Below are 15,380 nucleotides of genomic sequence, written 5' to 3'. Positions count from 1 at the left end.
GATACAGTGGCCTGACTTTGTAAAAGGTCTAAATGAGAAAAAAAAAAAAAGTTTTAATCTAATATCTAGGAGCAATCATCGCCAGCAAAACTGACTTTAATCTGAAAAGTTTAAAAATACAACACTACGGAGTTCCCATCGTGGCTCAGTGGTTAACAAGTCTGACTAGGAATCATGAGGTTGTGGGTTCAATCCCGGCCTCGCTCAGTGGGTTAAGGATCCAGCGTTGCCATGAACTGTGGTGTAGGTCACAGATTCGGCTCGGATCTGGCATTGCTGTGGCTGTGGCGTAGGCCGGCAGCTACAGCTCTGACTAGACCCCTAGCCTGGGAACCTCCATATGCTGTGGGTGCGGCCCTAGAAGAGACAAAAAGACAAAAAAATAAAAAAATAGAAATAATGCCATTTGCAGCAACATGGATGGAACTAGAGACTTTCATCCTGAGTGAAGTGAGTCAGAAAGAGAAAGACAAATACCATATGATATCACTCATATCTGGAATCTAATATACAGCACAAATGAACCTTTCCACAGAAAAGAAAATCATGGACTTGCAGAAGAGGCTTGTGGTCGCTAAGGGGGAGGGGGAGGGAGTGGGGTGGTTGGGGAGCTTGGAGTTAATAGACGCAGACTACTGCCTTTGGAATGGATTAGCAATGAGATCCTGCTGTGTAGCACTGGGAACTATGTCTAGTCACTTATGATGGAGCATGATAATGTGCGAAATAGAATGTGTACATGTATGTGTAACTGGGTCACCCATATTATACAGTAGGAAAAAAAACTGTATTGGGGAAATAACTATTAAAAAATAATTAATAAAAATAAAAATACAACCCTATGCCCCTAATGGTTCACGACTTTAGGAGACAGATGTGCTTTTGAGAATTCCCAGCTCTGTACTCTGTCGTCTGACCAACATTGTTAAAACTGAAAAACATGGGGACAAGAATTCCAGAGTATTATCATTTTGACTTTTACTTTTTCAATCCTATAAAAGTAGAAATGTTTTATGTTTATAATGTATCCTACAGCACTTGGTTTTTATAATTAGGTACTATATTGAATCTATTCAAAATACCCTAGTCCATGAGTTTGTGTAGCTGCCTAAATATACCACTGCCACTTATGGTAACAATAACAATTCCACCAACCGGAGGATGCTGACAATATGGCAGCTCTGTTCTCAGAGCTGTACATGAGTCAGCCTCTCCATCGTTCACAAAAACCCAGGCTTTGGGCATGTTATGGCAAATAAATAGATCAGATCCCAGTCCTCATAAGAATTTGCATTTTCCTGAGACTGGTGCTGGAAAAAGAGGACAAATTAAATAAATAATTTCTGGTACTAAAACTGCTATGAATAGAAGATTGTTGGGTTATGGAGTATGACCAGGTATGTGTTTGCAAAAGGGTCAAACATGGGGCAGTCTGGCGAAGGCTCTCTCAGGAGGTAACATCCAAACTGAGGTGTGACACAGTACAACGTTTCACGGAGAAGACCGAACCAGGCACAAGGGAGACGGAGTGCAAAGTGAGGGAAACACTGAGAAAGAAAGAGCTCGTCGTGCTCAAGAAACAGATGAAAGGTCAATGTGGAGCCTGAGCTTGAAATGAGGCCAGGAAGGGCAGAAGTCATCTCAACCAAGGTAAGGCGTCTGGATTTCAGTACAGCAGGAAGCCAGTGCAAGGCTTTAAAGGGTGTTAAGAGCTACAATGTGGTCTGATTTTTTTTTTAATGCCACCCCAGCTCCTGTGCGGGGAATGTGAATGAATGCCAAGTTTCAACAGGCTGAACGTTATTTCTTCATCTCTCTTGATTATACCTGACGACATGCTGAACTTAGGCCTAGCTTCTAAGTCCCTTCCAGGAGAGACAGCCATTCTCCAAGGATAACTAAGAGTCAGCATAAATAGTATTTGCAAACTGCACGTAACAGAACAGCCTGTGTGTGCCCTAATTCTTTCAGGGAATATAGGAAATAAAAACTGCGGATGGTAAAGTTTAATTCCAGTAGCCAGTACTTATCAGGGAGCTCTCCAGTTAACGGTAAAGTGAACTTACTCTCTGGATTCTAAAAGTAACTACATGTTTTTAAAAAATAATTTTTACGAAACTTTATGAATCTAATTAAAAACACCAATCTTAAAAAGCCAAATGAACATACTGGCATAAACGACTCAATCTGCTAAATGTTTGTCTCTGGGTACTTATTAATAATAAAGCCTTAAGGAATAATATACATAGGAAGCCCAATCTTAAAATCTCTTTTCCCTAGGGAGACAGCTACATGTAAATCAATGAAGTCAGAACACACCCTCACACCATAAACAAAAGTAAACTCCAAATGGCTTAAAGATTGAAATAGAAGACATGACACATAAAACTCCCAGAAGAGAACACAGGTAAAACATTCTCTGACATAAATCATACCAACGTTTTCTTAAGTCAGTCTACCAAGGCAACAGAAATAAAACCAAAAATAAACAAATGGGACCTAATTAAACTTACATGCTTTTGCACAGCAAAAGAAACCATAAACAAGATGAAAAGACAACCTATGGACTGGGAAGAAATACTTGCTAATGATGCCGCCAACAAGGGCTTAATCTCCAAAATACACAAACAGCTCATATACTTCAATAATAAAAACCCAGATCTCAAGAGACATTTTCCAAAGAATACATACAGGCGGCCGAAAGGCACATGAAAACATGTTTGATATCACTAATTATTAGAGAAATGCAAATCAAAACTACAATGAGGTACCACCTCACACCAGTCAGAATGGCCATCATTAAAAGTCTACAGATAACAAATGCTGGAAAGGGTGCAGAGAAAAGGGAACACTCCTACACTGCTGGTGGGAATATAAGTTGGTACGGCTACCATGGAGAAGAGTGTGAAAGTTCCTCCGAGTTAGCATATGATCCAGCAATCCCACTTCTGGGCATCTATCCAGATAAAACTACAATTCAAAAAGACACATGCACCCCTATGTTCATTACAGCACTATTCACAACGGCCAAGACATGGAAACAATCTGAATATCCACTGACGGATGAATGGATAAAGATGTGGTACATACATACATACAATGGAATGTTACTCAGCCATAAAAAAGAATGAAATAAAGCCGTCTACAGCCACATGGATGGACCTAGAGAACATTACACTAAGCAGAGTCAGAATTCGAAAGACAAACCCTCTGTTATCACTTATACATGGAATCTAAAGTATGACACAAATGAACTTACCTATGAAAGAGAGTGAGACTCACAGACAGAGAGAACATACGTTTGGTTGCCAAGGGGGCAGAGAGGGAAGGAGAGAAGGTTTGGGAGTTCTGGACTAGCAGGTGAAAACTATTACATATAGAACGGATAAATAACGGGGTCCTACTGTATAGCACAGGGAACTATATTCAATATCCTGTAATGAAAAAGAACATTTATATATATATATATATAAACTGAATCACTTTGCTGTACACCAGAAACTAACATAACACTGTAAATCAACTATACTTCAATAGAAAGAAAAAAAAATTCTTTTTTTAAAGGGCCGCACCCCCAGCATATGGAAGTTCCCAGGCTAGGAGTCAAATTGGAGCCGTAGCCATCGGCCTACGCCACAACCACAGCAATCAATGCCAGATCCAAGCCGCATCCGTGACGTATGCCCTGGATCCTTACCCCACTAAGTGAGGCCAGAGATGGAACCCGCATCCTCATGAATACTAGCTGTGTTCTTTACCCACTGAGCCACAATGAGAACACCCAGAAAAAAATTTTACAAACTAACCCTCCCTCAAAACCTCTTTTCCCTCAATCACTCAAGCCTTCTCCCTCACGTAACAGAAATGCTGGTCAGGCCCCCATGGAGCAGAACCTGCAGGACGTGCTGGGCATCTTAACTAGGGTGGGTCACAAAAATTACCACGCCTCTTTTTGTCTCCTACTCTGCTCCCTGAGTCAGGGACTTGGTCCTTTTATTCTAGGTCCCCAACATGAAGCACGGTGTCCTAAGCATTTCATAGAAGGGAAATGTTCTGGCAAGTGAATAGTAGTAGAAAGTGTTACCAAAGTCATAGGGAAATTCTGCACGTTTTCGGGTGCTGCTCACCCAAGCACACAGGACTTGCAACTCCAAGCAAGCCCAGCTTTCATCATCTACATCCAATTTTTAGTTACTCCATGGGTACATGGAGTAACACAAATTTTTCTGGCACCTGTTGAAATAATTTCGTAATTACTAAATAACTGCATAATTTCAAGTCAATGGGAAAAGTTTCTCCCATCTAGATTTGCAATAATCTAAAAATTAATTCTTGTTCAGTATAATTTTCTATTCCGTATTTTTTTCAGACAAATTTTTTCCTGAATGCTCTCTAAAACAAAAGGAAAACGCTTGGACTAACTTTCCCATTCTTCAAAGCCCAATGACGTAAGTCCCTAGTGACTGGCCTCAGCATTTCTCCTTCCTCTCACTTAGCAACATAATTATGATCCACAGTCCATACCCTTCAAAACTTCATAACTTATCAAGACAATTTTGAATATTCAGGAGAAATTCTTTTTTCTTTTTCTTCTTTGGCCACACTAGCAGCACGCAGAAGATCCTGGGCCAGGGATCAAGCCCACACCACAGCTTAAATATTCGGGAGTAGTTCCTGATGCTCATGATACAACTCACAATTCTGCTGGGACATGAATCTGATTCGTCCATCTTCCTTAAGACAGTGAGTGAACCTCAGTGTCTAGCATCTTTATATCTCAAATGATTTTATTTTCTCTACAATTATATATGCAACAGTATATTCTAAAGAGAAAAAAAAAACAAAATTTTTTAAAAACCAACTTGAGAGATGATGTTGCAAAATAAGTCACCAAAATCCCCCAATCTTCCTGCTTTCAATGGAGAAGAAAACAAAGAAATCTGAGAAAATCACAGTTCTTTCCCAGGAAAAAAACACCTATGTTCAAGAACTGAATGTTGACTTTGGTATGTGGTTGGGTCTGCATGTGAATAACGCCATACAGAATAAGTAAAACTGACTGATTAAACATATATATATGAATAAAACCTTTCTATAAACTGTCTTTATACACTACATACTGTTGTGATTTTCAGGAGTTTGGGGATTTGTTCAACTTTGGGAATTTTAACCTCAGAGTGTGCTTCATACATTGACATGCACTGCTCTCCAATTTTTCAGAAATATTAATTCTCTCTCCCTAAATAAATGCTAAACTCCTTGAGAACAGTATCTGTCTTACATTGCTTTTATATGAATAGTGTTCATCACTACATACAGTTGTTACATATAAAATTAGGTAACTTCTTGTTTATATCACTCTGAATGAAAGGAAATCAAAATTGTTGGATCACCAAATAGAATCGCTTTTTTTGTTTGTTTTGTTTTTTCTGTCTTTTTTTTTAGGCCCACACCTAAGGCACATGGAAGTTCCCAGGCTAGGGGTCCAACTGGAGCTGTAGCCGCTGGCCTACGCCACATCCACAGCAATGCCAGATCTGAGCTGTGTCTGCAACTTACACCACAGCTCGCAGCAACACCAGGTCCTTAACCCACTGAGTGAGGCCAGGGATCGAACCTGCGTTCTCATGGTAGTTGGGTTCACTAACCACTGAGTCACGACGGAACTCCCAAATAGCATCACTTTTTAAGAGGGAGGTACACAAACAAGATCGCAGCCCATGAGAAAATGAAAAGCCATATAATATGAAGAAAAGTAATCAGATCTGGAGGTGGCCAGTCTGGGGCAAAAACGTCCAGGGAGGGAAGGTAACAATAACCCTTAAATATTTAAAGTGCTATCTTGTGGAAGAGGGATTATATCAGTACAGTATGACTTGAAAGGTCCACAAGAAAACAGACTTTTTTAAAGCTCAGCATAAAAATTATGTTAATTTTGGAGTTGTTCAAGCCCAATCATATTCCACAAGACAGGTCAGTATTTAGGAGCACAGGCTCCGAAGTCATTCAGCCGGGTTCTGTCCCAGCTTTACAACGTACACTCCGGCTGACCCTCATCAAATCATTTATAATTCCTCTGCCCAGGTGTTTCCAAAAAAGTTAACATACATATAAATCATGCGGGAGATCTTGCTCAAATATGCAGATTTTGATATCACAAGTCTAGCCTGAAACCCAAGATTCTGCATTTTTCACAGGCTCCCAAAGAAATAAGAATATGACTGGTCCAAGGAGCACATTTTGAGAAAAAAAGCTTTCTAAACTTTAGTTTCCTCATCAGAGAAATAGAGCTAAAAACAATCATATTTTTGTAACAGGGCTGTGTGATAATTAAAAGAGTTAATATAGGCAAAGGGCCTCACACCCCAACAAGCACATGGTCCATCCTGGCTGTCATCAGCTACTGTCTGAGGTGAAAAGGATTTGGGAAAGGTAAAAGGTTGGCTTAAGGGATTTACATGGTACCCTCAAATCCTGGGATTTTGTAATTCTTTTAAATAATTTTACCAAAATTGACTCTGTAAGTTAACCACGAATTAATTAATCAGAATTTGGCAAATAAATGAGATACAATTTTAAACACTGAGAAAAAACTTTAAGAAGGGTTTCTGATTCAGATGGAACAGGCTCATTCCTTTCCACCTCTCACTGAATTCACCTAAAAACTCTCGACAGAACACATGGACTAGCTATGGGAGGGCTCGCGTAGCAGCAAAGTGTGGAAAAACTACAAACCAAGGGGTGACCAATCGGGTGATACAATTCCCCTTGTTCTTTTCTGCTACTGTGTTTCCCAGCCAGTACCAGATCCTTCTCCAACACATGTGGCTGAAGGTGTGGGGGAACTACTTGGATTCTTTGGCATGTTTGTTTTCTCTCCTGCCCTGAGCCCAAGATGAAGTCTTGGGGCTGTGAGAGTGATGGGTGGCAGCACAAGAGCCATCTAAAACGCTGATCTGGAGAGTGAGGGGTCGGACACTCCTGTTGTTTCATTCTCTTTCTCTTCCCCCTACTCGGTTCTCCAAGCAGCAGACTAGCTGAGTGCAGTTTTCCAGCCTGAGGACCTAGAAGGGAAACCTTAGGAGCTACAGTGTGAACCTAGCTGGATCAAATGTCTGCTAATTTTTAGAAAAATCAACATTCAATACAGGTTATAAAGAAAACCTAAGGTTACATAAGGTAATATTAAAAATGTCTAGGATATCATCCAAAATTACTTGTCACACAAAGAACCAGGAAAATCTCAATGACTCACAAGAGAAAAGACAATACACAGATGCCAACGTTGAGAGGGCCCAGCTATTTGAATTATCCTATGAAGACTTAAAGCAGACATAAGTTTCAAGAAGGGCCAACCATCTTGAAACATGGAAAGACTGAAGTCTCAGCAGGGAATTGGAAGATATAAAACAAACAAAAGGAAATGTTACTACTGAAAACACAATATCCACAACAAAAAATTTACTGAATTGATGGTATAGAAAAACAGAGATAACAAAGGAAAGAGTCTGTGAACTTGAAGCTAGATCAGTAGAATAAAATAAATAATCATGAGAAAAAAAAAGTTTGGGGAAAAAAGGTCCTACATTCCTGTGGGATAGTAACGAAAGATCTAAAAACTTATAGGAAGAGGAGTGTTACAAAAAAAATTTGAAGAAACGACAGCCAAAAACTTTCCAAATATTCCAAGACTCAAACTTGCAGATTTAAGAATTTTAGGGGACCCCAAACAGGAGAAACTCAACGAGATCCACATCCAAATGCACTGTAATCAAACTGCTGAAACCCAAAGAAAAAATTTTGCAAGCAGCCAAAGAAAACCAACACATTCCACACAGAACAACAATGATTCAAGTGACTATGGATTTCTTATTAGAAACTATGGACACCAGAAGGCAGTGCAATTACATTTTCAAAGTATTGTGAGAAAATAACTGAATTCTATATCCACTGAAAACATCCTTCAGAAATGAAGACAACGGAGTTCCCGTCGTGGCGCAGTGGTTAATGAATCCGACTAGGAACCATGAGGTTGCGGGTTCGGTCCCTGCCCCTGCTCAGTGGGTTGACGATCCGGTGTTGCCATGAGCTGTGGTGTAGGTTGCAGACGCGGCTCGGATCTGGCATTGCTGTGGCTCTGGCGTAGGCCGGTGGCTACAGCTCCGATTGGACTCCTAGCCTGGGAACCTCCATATGCCGCGGGAGCGGCCCAAAGAAATAGCAAAAAAAAAGACAAAAAAAAAAAAGAAATGAAGACAAAACAAAGACATTCTCAGATGAAAGACAACTAAGGTAATCCACTGCCAGCAGACCAACTATTAAAGAAATGGTAAAGGAAGTTCTTTAGACAAAAGAGAAATGATGCCAGAAAGAAGGCAGAACCTCAGCGAGAATAAGAACAGAAATGATAACTATCTGGGTAAATTTAAAAACCACTGTGCTTCTCTTCTCTAAAATATGAGACCTTTAAAAAAAAATTGTAAGTGTGTCTGGTGAGGTTTTCAATGTATCTAGATGTAACACACACATACCAACTACAACTCAAAGTGGGTAAAGGAACTTACATGGTAGTATAGTTTCCACATTCTTCTGGCACTTGGTAAAATATTGGTAAAATAGTTCTAAGTAGAATGAAAAGTTTACATACACACACATAAGTAAATACCCCTAGTGCAACTATTTAAAGGAGGAACACTATAGAAACATATAAAACACAATAGATAAATTAAAATGTAGATGATAGATAAAATGGAGATAACCATTTTAGATAAAACTGTACTATATAAATTAAAATGGATTAAATTCAATCTTTAATGGCTAAATTAAACAGATCAATTGAAATGTAATTCTAAAAAGTCATCAATTTATCCAAAATGAGGCAAACAAAAGGGAAAAGACATGAAGGGAAACATAAAGTGCAAACAGAAAACAAATAAAAAAGAGTAGGTCTAAATCTGAGCATATATTTACATTAAATACAAATGGTCTAAACATTTCACTTAAAAGAGATTTAAAAAAATCAACACTGAACAATACGCTATATAAGAACTCCACCTAAAATATGACGAAGAATGAGAGTTCCTGCTGTGGCACAACAGGATCACTGGCGTCTCTGCAGTGCGAAGAAGCAGATTCAAACCCCAGCGCGTTAAAGGATCTGCCGCAGGCCACCACTGCGGCTCAGACTGGACCCCTGGCCTGGGAGCTCCATACACCACCAGGCAGCCAAAAGAAAAAGGAAAAAGAAAATATACTGAAGAATGAATGTGTGTACATGTGTAACTGGATCACTTTGCTGTACAGCAGAAATTAGCACTACATTGCAAATCAACTACACCTCAAGAAACCTTTTTTAAAAATGGAAAAAATATATAATGATTAAGGATTTCCTGCTGTGGCACAATGGGTTAAGAATCTGACAACAGCAGCTTGAGTGAGTGTGGAGGTGTGGGTCTGATCCCCGGCCTGATGATGTGGCTTAAAGGATCCAATGTTGCAGCACAGACCTACAGCTATGGCTCAGATTTAACTGTTGGTCTGCTAACTTCCATATGCCACAAGTGTGGTCATTAAAATATATATATATATATACATATATGTATTAAGTGGTCATAAAAATATATAAATATATATATTAAATTAACAGCAAAAGAATGGAAAAAGATACACCATGCTAAAAATAATCAAAAGAAAACTGAAACAGTTCCATCAGTATTAATGTAGAGTAAAATGTAAGGAAATTACTAGGATAAAAAAAGACATTTCATTAAGATAAAAGGATCAATTCACCAAGAATATGTTACAATCATTAATGTTTAAGAAACTGAGAGATTCAAAATACATAAAGCAAAAACTGATAGACCTAAAAATATACAATATGTTGAAAACTTCAAAACTCCCTTCTCAGTAACTGAAAATGAAAAATAAATCATCAAAGACATAGAAGAAATGAATAACACCATAAATCAAGAGGAACTAATTGACACTTACAGACTACTCCAGCCAACAAAAAAAATACATATTTTTTTCAGGTGCATACACGGAACAAACCATATAAAGCAAATCATAACAAATTTAAGACAATTAAAATCATACAAAGTATTTCTTTCACTATAGAAATCAGTATCAGAAGACAGCTAAAAAATTCTCAAATAATTAGAAATTAAACAACAAACTTCTAAATATCTGCCAGTAAAAGATGAAGATCCAGGGAGGGGAAATTAGAAAACATTCTTAACTGTTTAAAAATAAAAATACATATTCGAAATTTGTGGAATGTAGATAAGCAGTGGTGAGAAGGAAATTTAAATCATTCAATATTTGTATTAAAAAAGTAGAGGTCTTGATGAACAATCTAAGCTTTCACCTTTAAGAAGCTAACAAGAAAAGCAAAATAAAACCAAAGCTAGCAGAAAGAATAAAAGGCAGAAATAAAATTTTAAAAAGAAAAATAGGTAAAACCCAGTGAACTCTAACGCTGTTTTTCTTGGAGAAGATCAGTAAAATTTATAAACCTCTAGCTAGATTAACCAGAGAGAGAGGACGAGAGAAGGCACAAATCACCAGTATCAGGAATGAAAGAGAGGCTATCGCTGTAGCTCACAGAGACAATGAAAGGATAAAAGTTATAAACATTCACGCATGTAAATACACCAACTCAGATGAAAGGGAGGGACCAATTCCACAAACTACTAAAATTCACCTAAAAAAATTTAACTCAAACAGGCCTATATCAAAGGAAAATGAATATACAGAGAAAGATATTCTAAAATGCGAACTCCAAGCCCAGACGCTTTCACCAGGGAATGCCACCACCCACATCGAGAAATAACACCAATTCTACACAATCTCTTCCAGAAAACAGAATAGGAAGGAACACTTCCCAACTAATTTTATGAGGCCAGAATTCTGATACCAAAACCAGACAAACTCAGTATAAGAAAAAACAAAACAAAACAAAAACATAATACTGTTATCTTTCATTAACAAAGGAAAATACTCAACAAAATACTAGCAAACTGAATCCAGTAATATGTAAAAGAATAATGCATCATAATCAATATTGGCTTATCCTAAGAATGCATGGCTAGATCAAAACTCAAATATCAAATGTAATCCACCATATTAACAGACTGAAGGAAAACTACATTATCACATCAATTAAATGATGCAAAAAAACCCCATTTGATAAAATCCAACATCTTCATAATTGAAACTCTCAGCAAACCAGAAAAAGGGGAAATTCTTTAATGTGATAAAAGATATCTTTTAAAAAAAACCTATAGCTTTCAAATTTAATGGTGAGAGACTAAGTGCTTTCTTCTAAAAATCAAGAACAAGGCAAAGATACCTTTTCTCACCACTCCTACTCAATGATGAACTGAAAGTCCTAGACAATGACATAAGGAAAAGGAAAAATGAAATATAGTTTGGGAAGAAAGAAAACTGTCTCTATTTGCAGATAACATGATTTTTTATGTAGAAAACCCCAATGATTTCACACACAAAAAAAAGTTCCTAGAATAAGTGAGTTTAGCAAGGTTGCAAGATAGAAGATCAACAACAAAAAAATTTGGATTTCTCAACACTAACAATGAACAACTGAATCAGAAATTAAATGTGTGCATTTATGATAGATACATACACACATATACATAATGTATGTATTTATTTATACCAAGTCACAATAGATTCCCCAATAAACATATATACACATGGGTTTAAATCTAACAAAATATGGGAGAGACTTAGTTAAAAACCACAAAATACTGATTAAAAAAATATCACATAGCCAAATAAATGAAAAGACATACTGTGTTCACAGACAGGACAACTTTATATATAATTAAGATGCTGCAAATACAGTCAATTCTCCCTAATCCGATTAAGATTTAACACAATTCCGAACAAAATGTTGGCAGGATTATTTGTAAATACAGAGAAGCTGATTATAACATTTTTATCAAAGTCAAAGAATCATAAATACTCAAAACAATTTTGAAAAAGAATAAAGTTGGAAGACTCACAGTACCTGATTTTAAGACCCGCTATACGACAGTAGTCAACCTAGTAGGGTTCTGCCCAAAGGATAGACACATATATACATCTATCTCCAAGGAACAAAACAGAGACTCTAGAAATAGAACTACAAAAATATGGTCGATTGAATTTGACGAAGATGCAAAAGCAATTCAATGGTAATGGCACCATGTTTTCAACAAATGGTACTGGAACAAGTGGAGACTTGTATTAACCATGTTTTTTGTTTTCTGTATTTCAATGATGGTCTGACATCTTAAAAAGCCTGCTGGCTGAGGACAGACTGATCCTCCTAAGGCCAGCCAATTCTCAGCCATGGAGAATGCACGTCTGTCACATGCAATCCTCCAACCATTTCTATCTATCACACATCAAGCCAATATTCTCCCCTGTCCTAAATCATCCCAGGGCCAGGGACGGAGCAACTGGAGGCCATCACTACACCCCAAAGCCCACTGGAATTATTCAGACTAGCCAGTCCAATGTTGCTTATCCTCTCCTACCTTGCCTTTCCCTCACAAACACCAATAAAGGCTTTGCTCACTTCAGCTTCTGCTTTACCAAACCTGGTACTTGTATGGCCCTGTGCGGCCCAGCGTGCCCCCTTCTCTCAGGAAATCTAATTCATTTTTCAATGACACTGATCTCTCCATATCAGTCACCGCTATAAATTAAAGTCCCAGTGGTATAATTTTAATACAACATTCATATGCAAAAAATGAACCTCAACCTATACTTCACATCTTATAAAAATTAACTCAAAATGGATCATTTCTGAATGTCGAACTATAAAACCTTCAGCAGAAAAAAACCGTTGAGACCTTGGGTTAAATGAAGCACCCTAGATAAAGTACCAAAAGCACGACCCATAAAAGATGAAATTGTTAAGTTAGATTCCATCAAAATAAACTTTTTGCTCCCTGAAAGATACTACACACCACTAAAAGAACAAAGAGAGGCTTCTGACTGGAAGCCAACAGACGCAAGCTCAATAACAAGAAAACAATTCAATTAAAAAGACCAGGCAAAATACAGACTGCAAGTAAGCCCTTGAAAAGATGTTTGATGGGGTCATTCCGAAAACACAAATTAAAACCACTACCACTAACTACCACTACACACTTAAGAACAGCCAATGTATAAAAACAACAACAGACAAGTGTCATCAGGGATGCAGAACAACCGTAACTTTCACACGTTGCTAGTTAGAACGAAAAATGTTATGGGCACTCTGGAAAAGTTTGGCAATTTCTTATAAACAGACAATGGCCACACCACCCAGTAATTTCACCCCTAGGAATTTACCCCAGAAATGTGAAAACTTATATTCACACACAAGTCTGTAAATAAATATTCACAGTAGCTCTATTCCTAATCACCCCATCCTGGGACCAATGTAAACGTCCAACTAGTGAAAGGGTATATACACTGAGGTACATACAAATCGTGGATGATACTACTTGACAATAAAACAAAGGAACTACTGACACATGCACAGCACTGATGAATCTCAAAAGCATTATGCTGAGTAAAAGCAGCCAGTATCCAAAAGATATATACTCTGATTCTACCGACATGATGCCGTGGAGAAGCCTGAAGAACAGAAGGAGATGGAGAACCCTTGCAGGTCTAAGGGGTGAACGGAGAGGCAGCATGAGAAAATTTTTTTCTGGAGTAATGGAACTGTTCTGAATCCTGATTGTGACAGTAGTGATTACACGATTTTATATATGTGTTAAAATTCATGAATTGTACACCAAAAAAGTTAGCCCTCGGTGCCTGAGGGGAACTCTTTCCAGGCCACGAATGGATACTAAAATCCACAGGTGCTCAAGTCCTTATATAAATGGTAGTGTCTGCACAGAAACTGTGCACAACCTCCTGTGCAGTTCACACCCTCTCTAGATTATTTATATCCCTAATGTGATGCTAGATTATTCATATACCTAATGTGATGCTAGATTATTTATAATACCTAATGTGAGGTTAAGTGCTGTGCAAATAATTACCCGCGGAGGGCAAATTCAGAGTCTGCTCTCGGCAAACTTCTGGAAGAAGTTTCCCCTAAATACTCTCAATCCATGGTTGAGTGAATCAATTGATGCAGACCCCAAGGACAGAGAAGGCTGACTGTATTTTGCACATAAATGTTTTATGAAAACCATTTCAAAGGGGCAAGTGAAAACCTTTGAGAACAGGAAGCTTTGTCTTCAAATAAACCTGGGTTCAATTTCAGTACTTTGTTTACTCAGTTTTGAAGAACAAATCTCACACTGCTGATGGAAGTGTCGGGGGTTAAGTCCATTTTGTCCACCAAGCGAAGAAAGACAGTGGTATAGAGGCCTTTTCGAACTCTCAGACTTCCATTTTAATTGAACAAAGTCATTAATCCGTGGAGTGCAGAACCAGATAAAAAATGTAACTCAAACCCCATACCACTATTAAAAACTGAAAGTCGCCTTTCGAACTCTAAACTTTCCATTAATCTCAAAGTTAAATCCCCTAAGAATCATGACTCATTGAGCATTCCTCTCCCTTCTGCCAGATACACTCTTTTTTTCCTCTTTAAAATACTGAGGAAATTACTTACAGCTTTAAGGGTAAGATCACACTGGAAAACAAGTTTCCGGAGCTGTGTTAAAATTTCCCTTTTGGTATTTTCTAGATCGTTCCGTCTTTCTTCAACATTTGTCACACAAACTTTGTAGAGTTCATTTGCTTCTTCTACCTTCAGGAATATCAAAGAAAAAAAGTAACACTGGCTCACTGAATCTATCTTTTAAAACAAATACTTATTCTAGCACAGCTCGGTTTAAATAAATGAAAAGGCTTATGCACCAAAGTTCTGAAATATTGTGTTTTTAAAACATAATACTCTGTTTCAGTCAGTGATTCAAGAGCACTTGACTTTTACAGATAGTCAAGTATGATTTACAACTACCATAAAATAAATATCCACTGCTACTTAAGAACCTTTTCTATTTACCACTTTCCATATAACCTTCTTATAGAATTTGTCATATCATACTGTAGAAATAACACAGAGCCTCAGCCCAGGCTTGCTATGAGGTACTGGAAAGAATACACACATACACAGCTGCCTAAATGGCCAACTTTCTGAACAATCAGGTGAAAAATTAAACTACTACCTTCTCCAAGATACTTCATTCACAAACCCCAAAATTCAAAGGATAGGCAGAAATCTCCTGGCATAGTGGCTCTCAAAGTGTGGACCCCCAGCAGCAACAGCAGCAGCAGCAGTAGCACCTGGGCACTTGTTAGAAGCAGGCTGCCTGGGTCCAGCCCTAGAGCTACTGAATCAGGACCTGGGAGAATGGCGC

At 38.0% G+C, this 15,380-nt stretch overlaps 1 protein-coding gene across 2 annotated transcripts in view; it reads right to left on the bottom strand.

Moving 5' to 3' along the window:
- The window catches only part of ARHGAP29 (Rho GTPase activating protein 29), a 71,842-nt gene that overhangs the window by 17,718 nt on the left and 38,744 nt on the right, over positions 1 to 15,380 (bottom strand). For both annotated transcript variants that reach the window (XM_047785260.1, XM_047785261.1), the window contains one exon: positions 14,630 to 14,767. In XM_047785260.1, the coding sequence (XP_047641216.1) occupies positions 14,630 to 14,767 (138 nt within the window). The remainder of the gene's footprint in view (positions 1 to 14,629; positions 14,768 to 15,380) is intronic.

Source organism: Phacochoerus africanus, chromosome 6, assembly GCF_016906955.1.
Source record: "Phacochoerus africanus isolate WHEZ1 chromosome 6, ROS_Pafr_v1, whole genome shotgun sequence".
Lineage (NCBI taxonomy): Eukaryota > Metazoa > Chordata > Mammalia > Artiodactyla > Suidae > Phacochoerus > Phacochoerus africanus.
This window is presented reverse-complemented; position numbering and strand designations above follow the sequence as displayed.